Source organism: Emydura macquarii, unplaced genomic scaffold (assembly GCF_026122565.2).
Source record: "Emydura macquarii macquarii isolate MOO-44397 ecotype Brisbane River unplaced genomic scaffold, CSIRO-AGI_Emac_v2 contig_2676, whole genome shotgun sequence".
Taxonomy (NCBI): Eukaryota; Metazoa; Chordata; order Testudines; family Chelidae; genus Emydura; species Emydura macquarii.
This window is the reverse complement of record NW_027132813.1, coordinates 99,317-116,902: the sequence shown is the minus strand read 5'-3', so window position 1 is coordinate 116,902 and position 17,586 is coordinate 99,317. Positions and strand designations below refer to the sequence as shown.

General features: G+C 53.1%; 1 protein-coding gene across 1 annotated transcript; it reads left to right on the top strand.

The window, feature by feature from the left end:
* Positions 1 to 3,246: 3,246 nt before the first annotated feature.
* On the top strand, positions 3,247 to 17,447 carry GTPBP2 (GTP binding protein 2). Its single transcript, XM_067564707.1, has 12 exons — positions 3,247 to 3,414; positions 6,997 to 7,023; positions 7,784 to 7,968; positions 8,385 to 8,493; positions 9,114 to 9,311; positions 9,757 to 9,931; positions 10,617 to 10,836; positions 11,976 to 12,111; positions 12,555 to 12,613; positions 13,587 to 13,758; positions 14,141 to 14,305; positions 14,785 to 17,447. The coding sequence occupies exons 1-12, from the start codon at positions 3,247 to 3,249 to the stop codon at positions 14,980 to 14,982; spliced, it is 1,812 nt and encodes a 603-aa protein (XP_067420808.1). The 3' UTR covers positions 14,983 to 17,447.
* The last annotated feature ends 139 nt before the right edge of the window (positions 17,448 to 17,586 follow it).

Genomic DNA, 17,586 nt, shown 5'->3' with positions numbered 1-17,586 from the left:
ATTTTGCACCCATTGGGCCATTTTTGAAAAGGTCTCAACCAGAAAAGTCTTGAATCAGCAACAGGGTGGCTTTTGGGGCTACAAATTACTTTTCTGAGATGAAATGGGGCAATTTTATGCAGAGTCCTGCAGCCCCCCAATCCCTGGCTCTTCGCTGCTACCTGGTGGCCTTTGAAATGAGCAGCCATCGAGGCACAGGGGCAGCTGGACCAAATCAACCTCTCTGGTAAGCAGAGGCCACGTAGCACTTGTACCATTGGGATTTGGAAGCCGCTGGCCACAATGAAGTAGGACTGCCTGTTGACATTGGGATGTATCCAACTGGGTGAGGAGGCAGCCAATAGGGAAACAGGCAGCATATAAACTTGGAAACAGCCCACATGATTGTGTAAAGGCTACCTCATCAATGTTAACCTTTTTTGAAATGGGAAAAATTGGGCTGTTTGAAGTAAACCGTTGTTTGATAATATTTAGGCTACTTTATGCATAGTGATCAGTGAAAACTCAAGCCTTGAGGTTGGCAATACTCATCGTCCCAGAGCCACTTCTGCCATGAGGCCCAAGGGAAATTGACAGCTGAGTAGTTGGGTTGGTTGCAGGGGGCCATTGCTGATATTGGTTTGATCCATATGTTGACTTATAATTTATAGCCACATGTTTCTGCCCCTTACCTCTTCATTCTACATTAGATTGTAAACCCTTCCAGGAACGAACTCTCACTCTGGGGCTGCATCTATGCTGAGGGGTTTCACAAATCCTCCCAATATTGGTGAAGGTCTGGTGGAATCCTTAGTGTAGACAGGTTACCAGTATTATAACCACTGGCTTATCCGGCTGAACATTGGCTGCTCGGAGGGCTAAATGACACAGTAAAAACTACAATGTTTAGTCAAGTCCAGTGCTTTCAACTGGTGGTTAATTATGGGTCCTCATTTTCGTAATGTAAACCTGTGTTTGTACAGTGCTTAAAATAATGAATCCTGATCCTGATTAGGTCCTCTGAGTTCTACCTTAATATAAATAATAAAAAGAATAAGTGTTTTGGCCACAGTCATGCAGTGAATTTGTAGTAGAGTAGGCAGTACAATCCAGGAGCCCTGCGTCTCCGTCCCCAGCCTGCACTAATCAATAGACAATTCTGCCTATAGTAAACCAGTTTGACATGGAAACTAAAGAAGGGGAAATGGTGTGTTATGAAAGATGTACCCCCGCCTCTCCAAACTTGGAGAGTCTGAGAAAATTAATCATTATTCCCACACCTAGGAGGCCATGGACAGGCCCTGTTCCACTGATATGAGTCTCAAAAAAGATGTTGCAGCTGACATCCCTTCCTGTTCTTGGTGAGAGGTCATTAGAAGGACCCTACAACCTGGCCTTTACTTTGCAGCACATTGATGGCCAAATTCAGTTTGTTCTCACAGCCAAGTTAAAAGTAATAAGTCTATCTACCTAGATGCTGTGGTATACAGAAATGCAACGGGAGACCCAGTTTATATGGAGCTAAGGCCCTACTTGAATTGCAGGATGATTATCAAAAAATTGTGGCTGAGTTGTGGACAAGCCATAGAAAATTGCAGAAAAGTAATAATGGACCTTATTATTTGTGCTAATAAATAATTATTACTTTTCCGCAATCTTCTGCTGTCAGCCACCCGGGGCTGAGAGCATGGGCCCCTCGCTGTTAGCCCCTTGGGACTGAGAGTGGGGACCCAGGGCTCCCACTGTCAGAACTGTGGCAGAATCTGCAATTTCCTCAATATTGCAAGTTAAATAGGGATTGCATTTAATTCCCTCCCTTGCCTTTCCCCAGGGGGGTTTGGGCTTTCCTATGGACTCCTATAAAAATACAGCAAGACTAGCTATGCAAGGATGGTCATATGGTTATGACACAAGCTAACTAGTTAGGACTCCTGGTTCTAGTCCTAGCTCTTTACAATGTCATGGCTCACTCTGCAGAGGACCTTCTGATCTGCCTTTTGTATAAATCCCATTGTTATAATTAGTAATGGTAATGATGGCACTGGTAATATATTAGTTATGGCTGGAATGGTATTGTCACGGTGGTTAAATATCAGATATTTTTGTGTCCATGTCATCCACAACAGATGACATACCTGAACTGTGCAGAGGTAGTGATGTACAGTACTCTGCTGAATGCCTCCCTGTGGCTGAATGAAGGAACTGCTCTGACTCCATTATCCGTTCCCAGCCTCCTGCGGTGGGTGATGCAATTTGTAACCAATAGGTCAATTCTGGAGGAGGCGGAACCAGGAAGCACTGAGAGGGTGTGGCTACAGCTAGCTGTGTTTGAAAACAAAGCATCCCTGAAGCTTCATTGGCTGCAATTTTAAAAGTCCAAATGGGGAAGAAAAGGGAGCCCTCATTGTATATTTTAAAGGCATGATGGGATCTGTAGTTCTGTGGCTTCTGCATGTTCGTCTGTGTGGGGATGTGATGTATGAGCTACACTGATACCATGTCCATCTCTAGCACCTTTCATCCAAAAATTTCGAAGTGCTTTACAAACATTAGTCAAACCTCACTAGAGGCAAAGTCACTTGGCTTACACTATACAGTCAGTTACTGGGGGACCTATAGGAGGACCCAGGACTTTCTCAGTCCAAAATTCTTGCTTTAATCACTAAACCATACGGTTAAAATACGTGTTACAGACCATGTTTGATATAAACATATTGTTATAATTATACATCATCTTATGTACATACACAGCACCCTACACGCAAGCACTGCACACATGATGTAAATCTGTACGTTTTAAAAATCAGATCTTCATGTGGTGCCCAAACTTTGCCCAACCAGGAAGCGGCATCAGCAGCTTGCTGGGAGGGACCCCTAAAGCGGAACTTGCTTGGCGGAGAGCGATGCGGGTCACGGCTCTGGTACAGAGAAGCAGCCCATGGAGCAACCAGGGAGCTACAGAGAGCTCTCTCTGCTGGGAGTCCGGACTGCTGCTCCCGTGGGCCTTTGCGAGGCAGTCCCCTAGGGAGAGAGGCGCGGCTGGCGCGGTGCATGCTGGGAGTGGGCTTCGTGTGCGGCGCGGTGCGTGCTGGGAGTTGTAGTCATGGGGAGCTGGCCGGGCTCGGTTTCCCGTGGAGCCCCGCGGCTGTTTCTGACGCCAGAGCGAGCCAGAGGCCGGAGGGAGCTGGCCGGGCTGGAGCCCGGAGCGGGGCGGGGGGCGGCGGGAGCCGGGCCGGGGCGGCTCAGGCTGGGGCGCGCAGGGCCGGGATGGACTCGCGGGTGTCGGAGCTGTTCGGGGGCTGCTGCCGGCCCGTGGGGGGCGGGGGCGGCGGGGCGCTGCGCGGCCGCGGGGGCGCCGGGGGCTCCAAGGGGAAGAAGAAGAGCGGGAGGAACCGGGGCGGCAAAGCCAACAACCCGCCCTACTTGCCGCCGGAGGTGAGCCGGGGCCGGGGGCCGGGCTGGTGGAGGGGACGTGGGGGGAGGGGGACGTGGGTAACTTTAGTCAGGTCGAGTAGAATTTGCTCTTTGTCGAGGGGCAGCACTGAGTGCTTTTATTACCATGAATAAGGATCCCAGTGGCTGGGGGTGTTAATGGGGTTAGAAGGTCCTCATAGCTGTGCATTGACATGGGTTGTGTTAGGAGGGGCGGCAGGGCTGGAGTGCCCCCGTCTCTGCATATGGAGTTGTGGGTTCTTGATCTCTGTGTGCAGCTGTTTTGTGTCTTGTATCTTGGAGTCCCAGAAAGACCTTATCTCACTTCCAGTGCCACTGGACTGATTATAAAGTTTTGGAGGTAGGGATGCTGTCTCTGCTGTCATATCAGCTTCTGACTAGTAGGTGTCTGGTATGCTTGAGGCCTTCTCAAACCCCTGTTGGCAGAGAATTCCACTACCTGCCTCTGTTTTTGCTAATGTTTGCCAACCAGCAAGAGAGTGAAATTGGTGTACTTCTTGTTTGCTTTGGGGTTTCCAGTAGAAGTATGGAAAATTGAACAAGGCTCTAGTAATTTTTCACTTTTTTTGAAGCTCTGAGTTGTGATGGAGTCACTGGAGTTGCCTGTCTGCCTAGGTTAAATCCACTTCATATTTGGAAGAGTCTTTGCAACCGTAAGGGCTAGGAACATTTTAATTGACAGGTTAGATTCTGTATAAGTTAATAGCTTCACTTCCTGCCAGGGAAAGCTTGTCAGGCGAGTGAAAATTGTCAGGGCTCAGTGAGGGGGTGACAAGACAATATACGTGCTGGATGCAGGAGAGCTGAGGCTTGGGAAGGTTATAAAAGGGGCTTTGCATCAGGTGAGAGATGATGGTCCAAGTGGTAGCAGAGGTATTCCTGCCTCTCTTTGTATGTGACCATAGTCTCTTGCTGTCTCTTCACTAGCCCCCACCCTTTTAGGTGTGAAAAAGCCTAATAGGTTTTCATGATGATTAAAAAGATTGGAAGCAGTTCCTGAGTGTGAATCCTGTGTTGGGTCAATGAGGAGAATGTGATGGTGTGTATCTGTTGTTAAGGCACTAGGATATTAATGTAGTTCAGTTGGTTAATGAGGCCACATTATATCCTTTTTCCCCACCCTGGCCGCATCCTGAGCATGTTGTTAGCACATTTTGCCTTCTCTGTGTTTAACTCTGATTAATGAGTACTAGCCGCTTGGCCTCTTGGGGAGGGCGACACCTGGGCAGTCCCTCCTTCGGGCTCTGATGTGGCAGTGCTCCTCTCTGTGCTGCCAGTCCCACGGAGGTCCTTAAACTCCATTGGTGTTTAGTGAGCTGGCATGGGTGGGGCACAGTCTGGCTGCCTGGCATGCCACTTGAGCACATCTGGCAGTCTGATAGCTACAGCGTTGGGAATAGGTCCTGCCATACAGCTCAGCACACAGCCCAAGATAGTGGTACCATATCTGATGGGGTTTGCCTGTTGCAATGTGAAAATGAGCTTGGTAGTTCAGACACTTCCCATTCGCATGGAGCTTATGAACATCACTGTCTGAGGAGAATGAGGATTGCCACGGACCATTGATGGTCTGGCCCTGTGTCCCATCATAGGATGTTGGCATGCTGATGTTTCTGATGATAGTGTACAGTCCCAAGTGGGAGGTGGGGACAGGTATTGCTGTCCAAGGCAGGATGCCTTGCTCTTAGGAATGAGGAACAAAGAAGCTAGAACAGGCTAATCACTGCTGAGTCCCAAATAGTCCATCCTCAAGGACAGGATCATTCCCTGCAGTGACCTGGTTGTTGTGCCTTTCAGCTGCAGGAGGGACAGTCCTCAAAGATTTCAGTATCCCTTCCTTCCTGTCCCAAGACCCCCTGCCTGCACCACTATCCGGCAAGTCTAGGCTTGTCACTGCCCTTGTACCACTTGCACTAGAATGTCAGTTGCTATGAGTCAGGCACAACCCTCTTGTTTAGAGCATAACAGCGATACTGATGCAGTGTCCAGAGCTGAAAGGCTGATGGATGGGAGGAGTTAGCAGAAGTTTCCTTATCTAGCTAAGCAGCTTCAACTTTGAGTAGAGCTGCTAATCCAGGGCCTTGCTTTTTTGGCCCTTTTGCCACCATAAGACATTTATTGTAGTTAGGGGCTGAGTTAAAATGCAGGGAGGGGACTTTACTTTCCCTTGCTGGACAGATTCACGTGCTGGGAAAGGGAGCTGTATATTTCCAGAGAAACCAGCCCAGTCAGGGCAGTCCTGCAGTTCAGGAAGATGTGAAATTCAAGCAGATCAGTTTTCACACTGCTGTCAGTCTGGTTTATTGCTCTTCTCACCAGAGTTCCTGACTCCCTGCAGAGCTCAGCCTTATCTCTGTAACCTTTGGACTGAGATCAGTGGGAGATCCAATTTAGTATTGGACATGTCTTCTCTCTGGGGGCTGGATCATGCCTTGGCTGGAATGGAATTGGTGAGCTAATGGGTCTTTTCATTTCTACAATGATCTGGCCTGGAGCTGGTCTCTTGGGGAAGCCCTTCTGTGCCCCTGGAAGCTGCTGGTGTTATTTCTTTGGAGCTGTCAGGCCAGTGAGTGGTTTATTTTACCACAAGTTGATCAGTAACTCTTACTTCCTCATGGAGCTGTGAGGAGCGTTTCTCCCTGGAGGGCAGCCTGCATGCTCCAGGTAGAGGAACACTTAGCAGTGGGTGCAGTCACTGTCAAGAAAGGTGAGACAGTCTCTGATAGATCAGCTGAGTGTTGGAGCGCTTCTCAGGTTCACTTGTATCTAATGCAGGTTTTAGAGCAGTATAATGCTGGGAGGGAGGGAGGGCCTTAGGTGGCTTTGGCTTGGGGTTAGGAGTACAGAGCATTTTACCCCAGTCACCAGTTCCAGTATAGATCCAGGAGAGGATGAGCTGGGTGGTTTGGGATTGGGGAGTGGGATATGGAACCTTTTGCCCCAGGTCACCAGATAAAGCTGTTCCTATCAGTCTTTTAATGGTCTCTGTGTAACATAAACTGGGCTGGGGGTGTCCCAGACCGCTTCCTAGGAGGACACGCTACCATTGGTAACCTCAGCAGAGGCATCAGTTGATTGGGTCATGGAGAATGAGCTCTGCTCTCACCCCTACAGGGGGTGAATCCAGGGCAGGGTTGGGAGGTGAATGAAGAGGCTTGTGGGTTCCACTGCCTGGGTTGTGCCTATTGTGGACATAGAAGTCTTTAGGACCCCTGAATTTGAGCCTCTCAGCGTTCATACTAGAGTGTCCCAGCTGCTTTGTAGAACAAACAGCAGCAACATACACACAGTAGGTTCCAGTACGGCATGGCACTGTGGCCTGCAGCTTTGGCAGGGGAGGCTATGACTTAGCATGTACTGTATGTTGAATTCCCTGTGGTTTCTTTCTCCTGGCGAAGCTGGCAACAGGAGCTGATTACCCATGCATCATTCCAGACCATCCGGAATGGTGTGTGGGCTTCATGGTGTTAGGGAAGACGTGGGGAGGGCAAGGGCATCTGGATTTTGCATGCCTGATGTTGTGAGGTCGTTGCTAACCCATCTCTCATTTGGTTCTTTAACCAGGCAGAAGATGGGAACATAGAATACAAGGTGAGTCCTTGGGGGATTGCAGAGGGGGATCCTCTTTTTGGAGAGAGACCCTGTAATGTGGGGACCAAGGGGATGAATTGAGCAAAAGGGGCATATGGGGAACAGGCCCAGGGATATACCCTAAAGGGAACTATCCCAGCTTTGCCCTTGGGAGTAGGGTGCTATCCATTGCACTTTGGGTTCTCTGAACCCAGTGTGAGAAACTGGATCCTAGAGAACGTGCAGTGCAGAGTCCCTTGGGACTATGCCCTGGAGGGGGCCACTCAGCCCCCTGAGGTGTGTTTTGTGTCACATGTGCTGACCAGTCACTGTCCACCCTCCTTCCTCTGAGGCCCGTCTCCTGACTCCCCTCACTCCTTCCTTAGAGATCCAGAACTACAGGTGCCATTTATGTCTTTTCCAGTTGCATTTTGGGGCAGTCCTGCCATTCTCAGTTACTCAGGCCAGAATACACATGGCTTGGGCCCCACTGGCCCCATTGCACTAGGTCCCTAATTCAGTGCTTCCCTCGTCCTGGCGGTTCTCGGGTACCATCTGCAAGATGCAGGCATGTTCGGCTACAGAAGTTCTTGTCTCATGTAACCCTCTCTCCTATCCCACTGGCTCCTCTGCAGGTGCTAACTCGGAGCGTGTTTCCCAGAGGTGGGTCTGCTGTGGGGGCCATTGCTCCACGGCAGAGGGTTAGGGAGTCACTGCCCCAGGGAGATGGGATTCTCTCTGCCCCCAGGCAGCAATTGTAACCGCTCCCTCCCTCGAGCAGCTGAAGCTGGTGAACCCCTCGCAGTATCGGTTTGAGCACCTGGTGACGCAGATGAAGTGGCGGCTGCAGGAAGGCCGGGGTGAGGCTGTCTATCAGATTGGTGTGGAGGACAATGGGCTACTGGTGGGCCTGTCAGAGGAGGAGATGCGTGCGTCCCTCAAGACATTGCGCCGGATGGCTGAAAAGTATGTTTCTCAGGATCTCTAACCTCTGCTGGGTCAGAGAAACCCAGCTGGGCCCCATTGTCCCTGCCACCCCTAAAAGGGTCCTGGTGGCTCTTTCTTTTCCCGCCCCTCCCCTTCCAAAAAGCCTGTAGATCAAGGGAACTCATCTCCTAGCCAAGAGCCTCTTCCTCATCATGCTCCGAGAGGCCCCAGGCCAGGGAAAACAGCCTAGCTGAGGCTTTGGGGTCTTCGCTGCTAGAGAGTCCCCTGTCTGAAGGTCTGAGGCTTCTGCCCTGCAGCTCTCAGAGCCTCCAGCCTGCCCTGCAGTTTGAGCCTGCTCCTAGGTCCCCTGTGGTGCTCTGGGCAGGTGATGCCCTGGATAAGGGGCCAGTCATGTACTTGCGCACCCCAACTGTTCCCTCTTGTCTCCTTTGCAGGGTTGGAGCTGACATCACCATCCTGCGGGAGCGCGAGGTAGATTATGACAGCGACATTCCCAGGAAAATAACGGAGGTTCTTGTCCGGAAGGTCCCGGATAACCAGCAGGTAGGGAGCTCTTGGCTGAGCTGCTCTCCCTGATCTGGGAGCCCTGTGCTACAGGAGACTCCCAGACTCTGTTCAAGATGCTTCTCTTTGGGATGAGATGGTAACCCCTCCCCTGGAGCTACTTCACCTTAGAATGGTTCACAAGGCATGCTTTAAAGAGCTACCAAAAATGGATTGAGGGACAGAGCCTTTCATTTCCAGGATACCAGCTCCAACCCACCCCAGACAAGGGAGACTGGCTGGCTCAGAGACTGGGATATTAAGCCTTTCACCGCCACTGCACCAATTCTAATCCAGCCCATTGTAGAGACTGGGGAGTGATATGGAGTCCGTATTACAGTGTGTGTGTAGATGACCTTCTTGTGATGTCATAGGCCTGACATAGGATATCACACTTGCCATGGTGGTGTCACAAACCCTGGTCTGTGACATCGTGGGAGGGGCAGAATCTAAAAAGAAGTTGTGCTGCATAACGATCCCTGCCTTTCCCTGCTCATCCTGGAGGGAACATGTGGGGCATGTCTGCTGACATGGGGTGAGCACATGCCATCATGCCTGTGGGTGGTGTCCCTACACTAGGAGCAGGGTGCCCTATGGTTTCTCTGCTCTTTTTTCTTTAGTTCCTAGACCTGCGAGTGGCTGTGCTGGGGAATGTGGACTCAGGGAAGTCGACCCTGCTGGGCGTTCTGACCCAGGGTGAGCTGGATAATGGGCGGGGCAGAGCTCGCCTCAATCTCTTCCGGCATCTCCATGAGATCCAGTCAGGGAGAACATCCAGCATCAGCTTTGAGATCCTTGGCTTCAATAGCAAAGGAGAGGTATGCAGTGTGAGTGCTGTTGCGGCAGCGCGGAGAGAGTGACAGACCCAATCCCCTACGGGGAGTGGGAGGAACATGACCGCCCCCCTGGCTCTGTGCTACCTGTCACTGCAGTGGGCATAGCAGGACTGACTCGATAGCAGCAAAGGAGTGGAGGCTGCCCAGTTCTGTGCCCCCTACTGCTGCAGCAGTGAGCCTAGGAATGATCAGTTGGAGGTGGGAGGGGAACAGGCATCTGTTCTGGTGTCCTGCTTCTTGCCTCCAGATTAGTGGTGTGCGGGGTGGACGTCACAGTATAGCCACAGCAGTCTGCAGGCTCTGTCAGGCCTAGTCCCTTTCCAGGCGCAGAGTCTCAAGCTCTCTGGCACTTGTTGCTGGTTGGGGTTGTCTCTTCTCCCCTTTGCATACCCCCATACCTCAGTCTCTGGTTCCTCTTCTTCCCTAGGTGGTGAACTACAGTGACTCACGGACGGCAGAAGAGATCTGTGAGAGTTCCTCCAAGATGATCACCTTCATCGACCTGGCTGGTCACCACAAGTACCTGAAAACCACCATCTTTGGCCTCACTAGCTACTGCCCAGACTTTGCCATGCTGGTGGTGAGTGCCAACACCGGCATTGGTAAGTGTGCCGTGACCCAGCCTGGAGGTATGCAGGGAGAGTCTGGCAGGATGCTTTTGGGGCAGGGTAGATGCTGGCTAATGGGTGATCATAGTTAGAAAAAATGATGCTGACTCCAATTCCCTCCTGACTCTCTGTAGCCCAGTGATTCCAATGCAGCTGCGGGTGCTGCGGATAAGTTGGGAACTTGATTGCCTCATACACCATTGCAACCTTAGCTTTGACTTTATTGCTGAGGGTGGTGTCCAGGGCAGGAAAGTTTTGGGTAGCATTTGAGGGCATTTTGATCATGTCAGGAGAAAATCCCCTTGATATATTAGTGGGATATGTTGGATCCCAAAGCCTGTTAAAGGAAGTAAACTAGAACCTTCTCCTGTGCCGTTTGGACAGCCACTTTTCTGACTAGTCCCTTAGCTTCTGGAGAGAAACTCCTGGGTCGGAATGGAGGAGAAGCGGAGGCCTTGGCCCAGAAAAGTTCTGATCTGTCTTTCTGGAATGGTGTTTAAAAACTGCCCCCTTGTTGTTGCCTGAGATGCTGAGCAGATGGGGTGAAACAGCAGTTCCATCCTCATCTGTATGATGGGCCCATGGTGTGCTGCTTGTGCTGGGAGACTCTGGCATCCTGTGACCAGGTGGCTTTGGTGCCTGTGCTCCCTTCAGCTGAGCTCTCCCTTGTCTCTTGCAGCAGGTACCACACGGGAGCACCTGGGCCTGGCCATGGCCCTCAAGGTTCCCTTCTTCATTGTCGTCAGCAAAGTGGACTTGTGTTCAAAAGCCACCATGGAACGGACAGTGAAACAGCTGGAGCGGATCCTGAAGCAGCCGGGCTGCAACAAGCTGCCTCTGTTAGTGAACTCCGATGATGACGCCGTCACGGCAGCGCAGCAGTTTGCACAGTCTCCCAAGTAAGGAACTCCCCACGGGGCAGGGGAAGTCTGCTTTGTTTAGTCTGTTGGGATTTTATCAGCTCTGCTCACAGGCGTAGTTTGACTGCTATGTTTGGGTGGGGGCAAAGTGTGCGCGCACACATGCACACTGAAGCCAGGTCTCTTGGCTCACTGGCTCTCTCCCCCCACCTTGAGTGGTAGTCCTGGGCTGCCCGTGCTGGGAGGGATGGGCCGGCTTAATGGGGAGCCCTGGCTGCTGCTGGAGGCCACTGTAGGACTGGCAGCTGCTGCCAACACTTCCCTGCTGGGGTGGCAGCTGCTGCTCAGGGGGCATGCCGGGCTCCTGTTCCTCCCCCCCCCCGCTTCCCCATCCCCGTCTCTTCCCCACCTCCTCACCCTTCCTCTCCCACTGCCCCTGCCCTATCCCACTCCCCTTCTCCACTGTCTCTTCCCCCAGTCCCCCACTTGCCCTGCCGCTCCCCCCTCCACTGGCACTCACTGTTGTACAGGTGGGCACTAGGACCCAGGAGAACAAGTGCTCAGTCCTGCCCCTTCTGCTCCCCAAGAGCCAAAACTTGCTGGGGAGGGGAGGGAGGCCCAGCATGACCCCCACAGGCTGAGCACAGCAAGCCCTGCAGGGCAGCTCGGAGGAATCATGGTGGGGGGAGAGGAGAAGTGGTCCATGGACTCCCCACGCCTTACCTCTGTTTGGGAGGTAATGCCCCCCGTTCCCCTCCAAAACTATGCCCATGGCTCCGTTCACACAAGGAAGGAGACTACATCTTTAGGAGGCATTAACTGACATAAACTTGTCCATCTGTCTCCTCCCCAGATTTCACACCTTCAGCTCCTTTCACACATGGCCCCCTCTCCTAGGCCTTTTCTGATCCCCAAGAACAAGTGCCAATGGCTGAAACTGGGGTGAATGTGTTCATTGCTTACCTTGGAGGCAGGGCTCTGGTGAGGAAGCCTGGACTGGTGGGTGCAGATGACCTGGGCTGAGCTCTGGAGAGGAACTCCTAGCGCCATCTCTCCTAGGTCCCTTCTAGCTCATGTATTCCTCCCAGGGGGGCCAATTCCTTGCAGTACTTGCCCCAAGATGGGCTCTGCAGCTGCGTGGTGGCCCCAGCTCATTCCTTTGTGTGTGTATTTGGCAGCATCACCCCGATCTTCACTCTGTCCAGTGTTTCTGGGGAGAACCTGGATCTCTTGAAAGTTTTCCTCAACATCCTTCCTCCTCTGACCAACAGCAAAGAGCAGGAGGAGCTGATGCAGCAACTTACAGAGTTCCAGGTACATGCGGGCATTGACTGAGGTTCTTCTACTGCACCCGTTACCATGGCATCTCAGCACTTAACTGAGGGCAGCTGCACTGGAGACCCCTATATCTGGGGTGAGGGGAGATAATGGGCTGAGCCACTGGAGTAATGAGGAGGTTGGAGAGTTGGAATATAGAGGGGATCGGCACCACTTCTGCTATGTGCTGCTTCTGAAAGGGCCCAGCTCAGTGCAAGCCAGGAGGTGTGCTGGGCACATCTCTGAATAATGACCTCTCTGTTGTCCGCTTCAAAATGGGAGTCAGTGGGAGCAGGGAACAGGTCTGCTATGGGCCCTTGGGCAGAGGAGGCTCCCATGCAGTCTGTGGTAGGTGGATGGTGGCTCATTCCAGCTCTGAAATGCTGCTCTCCCAGCTGCCCGGTGAGTCTAAAGAGTTTGTTCTTGTTGCCCTGCTGCAGGTGGATGAAATCTACACCGTGCCTGAAGTGGGGACTGTTGTGGGAGGAACTTTGTCCAGGTGAGTGCTGCTCTGCGCTGTGCCTGGGATGGGCTCGGGGGGATTATGGACTGGGGGAAGGATGTGGGCTGAGCATTGCCGGATCTCCCAGAGGATTAAATTCATCCTGTACGGGCAGAGCGGGGTAGAGGAAGCTGCCTGTGAGTGCTGGGGGTGGGGTGAACTTGGAGGCTGAATTTATCCTTCCCCGGGTTGGGTGGGGAGCAGTGTAGGGGGATGCTCCGGACTGAATCTCAGCCCAGAGGACGGGCTCTCTCCAGAGCAGGGCCCTAACATGTTGGTGGGAACCCTGGGCAGCCAGTTGCTAACATGGTGGTGAGAAAGGGCACCAGCCGTGAGGTTAGTGCCTGAGGATTTGCTTGGTCCATGATGTGGCTCCATTGCCTAGTCGGGAGGAAGATCAGGCCAGGATGCAGAGAATCCAGTGTGGCCTGGGAGTTGCTTTGCCCTCCAAACAGGGCTGTGGTTGGAGCTTGGCTGGCCTCCCAAAGGGTGTCTCTTTCACAGGACTTTCAGAAGTCCTTCAGCAAGCATCAGGCAGGTCAGGGCAATGCTTGCTCCATCAGCTCCAGTAGGAGTGTGGGACAGCTTTAGCTGTTGGTCAGTATTCCAGGACTAGCCCAATGCAGCTAGTCTCTCAAGGATCCCGGGCAGCACCAGCACCAGCACGGATGCTGGTCATCTGCCTCTGTTCCAGTAGAGGCAGCACAGAGTGGAAGAGCAGTTGGAAATTGTCTGTGGTGCCTGTGTGTAAGACGTCGGACCCCTTGGAATCTAAGAGAGCTGCCTTAGCTGCCAGTCCTGGCAATCCTGACTCCCTGCTGCTGGGCATCTGGGTTAGCTGGTCAGGCACAGGTGAGGGAGAGTCCAGGCATTTCCAGTGGGATTCAGAGAGGCTATGCGGGTTCATCTCACTGGGTGTCTTTCCCTGTGTCTCTGGTTAAACTCTGTCCTGCTCTTGTGGCCCCGGCAGTGGGATCTGCAGGGAGGGGGAGAGCCTCGTGGTTGGCCCCACTGATGACGGCAAGTTCCTCCGGCTGAAGGTGTGCAGCATCCAGAGGAACCGTTCCGCATGCCGTGTGCTCCGGGCAGGACAGGCTGCCACGCTGGCCCTTGGGCCCTTCGACCGCTCCCTGCTGCGCAAGGTGAGTCTTGCTTCCATCTCCAGGGAGCTGCAGCTGCTCCCCTCCCCAGTCAGCATTGACTGATCAGCCACCAGGATCCTGAGCAAGCAAGAAGGAGGCTATTGTGCTTCCTCTGAGATTCCCTACCTGAGAGGAGAAACACCAAACAGGTGTAACAGGGCCCATCCCCAGTAGAAACCCCACCCCACTCTCGTCCTACTGCCAGATTCTGGTTCAAGTGGTGGGGTAGTTGGCCTCAGGGCTTGGGATGGATGCATGGAGCTTTAAGTGGGGTTCAGAGGATGGGATGGGGGAGACTGTGGAGGAGAGGCCATGGGGTTCAGAGGCAGCAAGGGAGCTGTTCCCCGATGGTCTGGGTTTTGAGCTTGAAGCTGTTGTGCAGGGCATGGTGATGGTGAGCCCGGAGATGAACCCCACCATCTGCTCAGTATTTGAAGCCGAGATTGTGCTGCTCTTCCATGCCACGACTTTCCGAAAAGGATTCCAGGTGACGGTGCACGTGGGGAATGTGCGGCAGACGGCCATTGTAGAGAAAATCCATGGAAAGGTGAGGTTCTCACCGGGGGAGGAGGGTGTTCTGGCAGCTTCTCGGACTCACGCCTGCTCCAGCTTGTTGGGTTTCCTTTGTTGGGACTCCTCCCCTCCCCTCTGTTAGGAAGTCTCACTTTACTCCTTCCCCTAATGCCACTGGAGTTGCATTGGGTCCTGCCTTTCCTCTCCTCCCTGGAAGCTGCCTTTGTCCCCTGGCCTGCTAGTGTGACCAGGGAACATCAGTGAGGCAGGGCAGACAAGTGAGCCCCTGGTCTCTGATCTCTTTGCTGGAAGTCAGAGTTCCTTTGCCCCCAGTGCCCTGACTGTAGTGCAAGGGCCTCAAGTTGTGGTACTTTAAATGGTGGGTTTCTGGGGGAGCCTCAAGAGATGGTGTTAGCATCCTTCCTTCCCCTCTCTGCCTTGGATTTCCCAGTGCCCTGGGCTGGGTGGGCATGCTCCTGTTTATGATGGACTGTGCCCTCTCCTCTCCCTCAGGACAAGCTGCGGACAGGGGAGAAGGCTGTCGTTCGTTTCAGGCTCATCAAACATCCTGAATACTTGAAGATTGGCGCCAAGCTGCTGTTCCGTGAAGGAGTCACCAAAGGTATTGGGCACGTCACCGACCTCCAAGCGATCACCACCGAAGAGAATGGCCTGGAGGAGACCCTGGGGCCTGGGCATTTGACCTTCTGACTCCCATGAGGTCTGTGGGATCTCCAGACACCAGCAATGGGGGAGGAGAGAGATGGAGGGAGTTCTCCTGCCCTTCATGTGACTGGAGCTGCTGCTGTCCGGTTCCAGCATGGTCTTTTCTCCACACTGTGAGATGGAGCCCAGAAGAGCTCCTGTGGTCAGCACCCCACACGGGGCAAGTTAAGCATGTTGTCTCTGCATCGCCTGCTGCTTTTATTATCCTGCCCTCCACCAGAATAGACCAGTGGCAGCCTCAGTTTGGGCAGGCGAGTCCTGGCTTTGTGCATTGTACTTCAGTGGGAAGTTGTTGGCTGGCACATAGCAAAGCTCCTGAGGTGCTGAGCAGTAGTGAAGGGTTGCTGCCACCTCTGACACAGGATCAGTCCCGTTCGAGCTCTGAGCATCGGGCCCTACCCACGCTGCGTGTGCCCCCGTCTCCCAGCCTCGAGCTTTCCCTCCTGGGCACAGAGCTTTGGGCAGGCATAGGAAGCCCAGCCACCCAGGGCGCAGGGGCTTGGTCACAAAAAAAAGGAACCCCAGAAAAGTTCAGGACACTTTTAGCCCTTTTAATATTGGTTGATTTTAATCCCATGTGTGCCCCCCTCTGTGTGTTCGGTTTTCAGTGGCTCCTGCTTGGCTGTCCCAGCTCTTCCCCAAACCAGCACAAACAGGGATCTCCTCCCTGGACTAGCCCTTGCCAAACGGCGACTTGAGCCCCATGCCCCTCCTAGTGCTCATGCCTTGTGTGCAGCTCGGGCTGCCCCCACATATCCCAGTGCAATCAGCCTCCTCTAGAACTTGCATGAAGCCAGAGTCTGTGCCTAGACCTCTGCTCGCTGCAGCAGCTGAGCATCCTGCTGCCCCAAGTAGGAGGCCACTTTGTGGAACAGAGCTGGCCACACACCTGCTGTCTGCTTCAACGAAGCTCCCCTGTGAGAGGGCTCCTTCATTGAGTTAGTGGTAGTGCTTTGTGATGGGTTTCCCTGTGGCAGTCAGTCTGTGCTGCAGCCCGGCTTGCTCCCTTGGGACCTGCCTCAACTCTTGCGGAGAGGCAGAAGGGAGCTGTGGGATTGACCCAAGAGGACATTCATTGTTGGATGCAATCTGACAAAGCTGTTGCAATGATTTTTTTGCTCTCATTCTGCTTAAGGGAAACGTCATTTCTTGTCTCTGCCACTGAGGTTTCAGGGGTCTAGGAGAGCTGGTGGGAGCCAACACAGCCAGAGACTCTGTAGATGTGTGAAGAGATGGAAATTCCTGCCCCTCACTGCTGCCATGTCTCCCCAGCTGTGCCTTTCAGGTACCCAGTGCTGAGGGTCAGCCCTTTTCAGCTGGGAACTGGGGGGCAGGGGAGGGTCGTGTAGTCCAGGCTCATTAGTTGTACAGAAGGCTTCTGATTTCACTGATGATTATTAAACGGAGCTGCTCACACCCTGCTGCCTTGAACCACCTCTCCACACAGCCCCCATGCACTGCTAGGCTGTGCTGCCTCCAGCTCAGGGTCTCCTACTGGGGCTCCTGGTGTGGGCGGTGCATGCAAGGTGCTTCCCACCCCAATTTGGTGACATGCTCACAGCAGCTCTCCCTGCCCCAGGCCATGTGGGGGCGGGGATTTCTGCCTGCAAGCTATTGAAGTGCACCAAGCTGGTCTGTGGGGAGAGGAGAATTGTTCGTCCCCTGTGAAGGGTTAAGTTGGAGCTCCTTTGTATTCCCCCACCATGTTTTCTGCTGGAATCTTTCTGGCTTAGGGTGGGGCCTTGTAGGGCAAGCCCACCCGTCCTAGTATTGCTGTTAGTAGCAGGCATGAGCCAGGTGCTGCCTCTGCCCTTGGGTGGGGTAGTGTGTTCACTCTGCTGGCTGCACCCTGCACACTTTGTGCAGAGGGGGCGAGGGAAAGGCTTAGTCTGTCTTTTTTTCCCTTTCATTCTTCTTGCCCATGATTGCTTTGCTGGCTCAGATTGTCTAAGAAAAGGGGACCCTTCCTCTTTTAGCCCTGGCACTTAGCTGGGGTCCATTACAGTGCGTGCCCCTCATACACTCCTGCAGGAAGGAATCTCCCAGCCAGCACTCCCCTCTGGTGTTGTTGTGCAAGTACAAATAATGGAGCAGGGTGGGGGAGGAAGGGGTGTTGCCTCCTGCTGTTTGCAGTGACCTTGGGGTAACCTTCAGCCCTGGAAGAGATGACAGGAGCTGAGCATCTCCTCCCTGCCTGCTGTGGCATGACTGTTCTCAGTACCATGCTCTTCATGCTCACCGTTCTCCTCTTGGACTTTCTAATGCAGAAGGATGGTTTCCATTTCCTTGGCATCTATATATAATGTACAGAATAAAGATGTTTTATTGAGAAGGAACTTTGGCTGAGTTGTGAAGGGAGATGGTTGAGCAGAGCCCTCCCCACCCGCTGCCCTTGCAGTTACATCACAGCTTTAGAAAGCTGCTCTCTTCCCCCTCAGTAAACACTCTGTGCTGGGCCCTATAAATACTGCTAAGGAATGCATGTATCAAAGCACAGTGCCTGCTTAGCTGAGCCTGACCAAACATGTGACTACGTGGCTGACAGCCACGTCATCCTGAGCAGTTCTTACTGCAGTGGGCACTTATGCT

What these genes read in the sequence shown, in the direction of transcription:
- GTPBP2 (XM_067564707.1), top strand. Translation starts at nt 3,247, where the DNA reads ATGGACTCGCGGGTGTCGGAGCTGTTCGGGGGCTGCTGCCGGCCCGTG. An exon ending in AGCAACTTACAGAGTTCCAG is followed by an intron (nt 12,112 to 12,554) that starts GTACATGCGGGC and finishes GCCCTGCTGCAG; the next exon opens with GTGGATGAAATCTACACCGT. An exon ending in ACCGCTCCCTGCTGCGCAAG is followed by an intron (nt 13,759 to 14,140) that starts GTGAGTCTTGCT and finishes GCTGTTGTGCAG; the next exon opens with GGCATGGTGATGGTGAGCCC.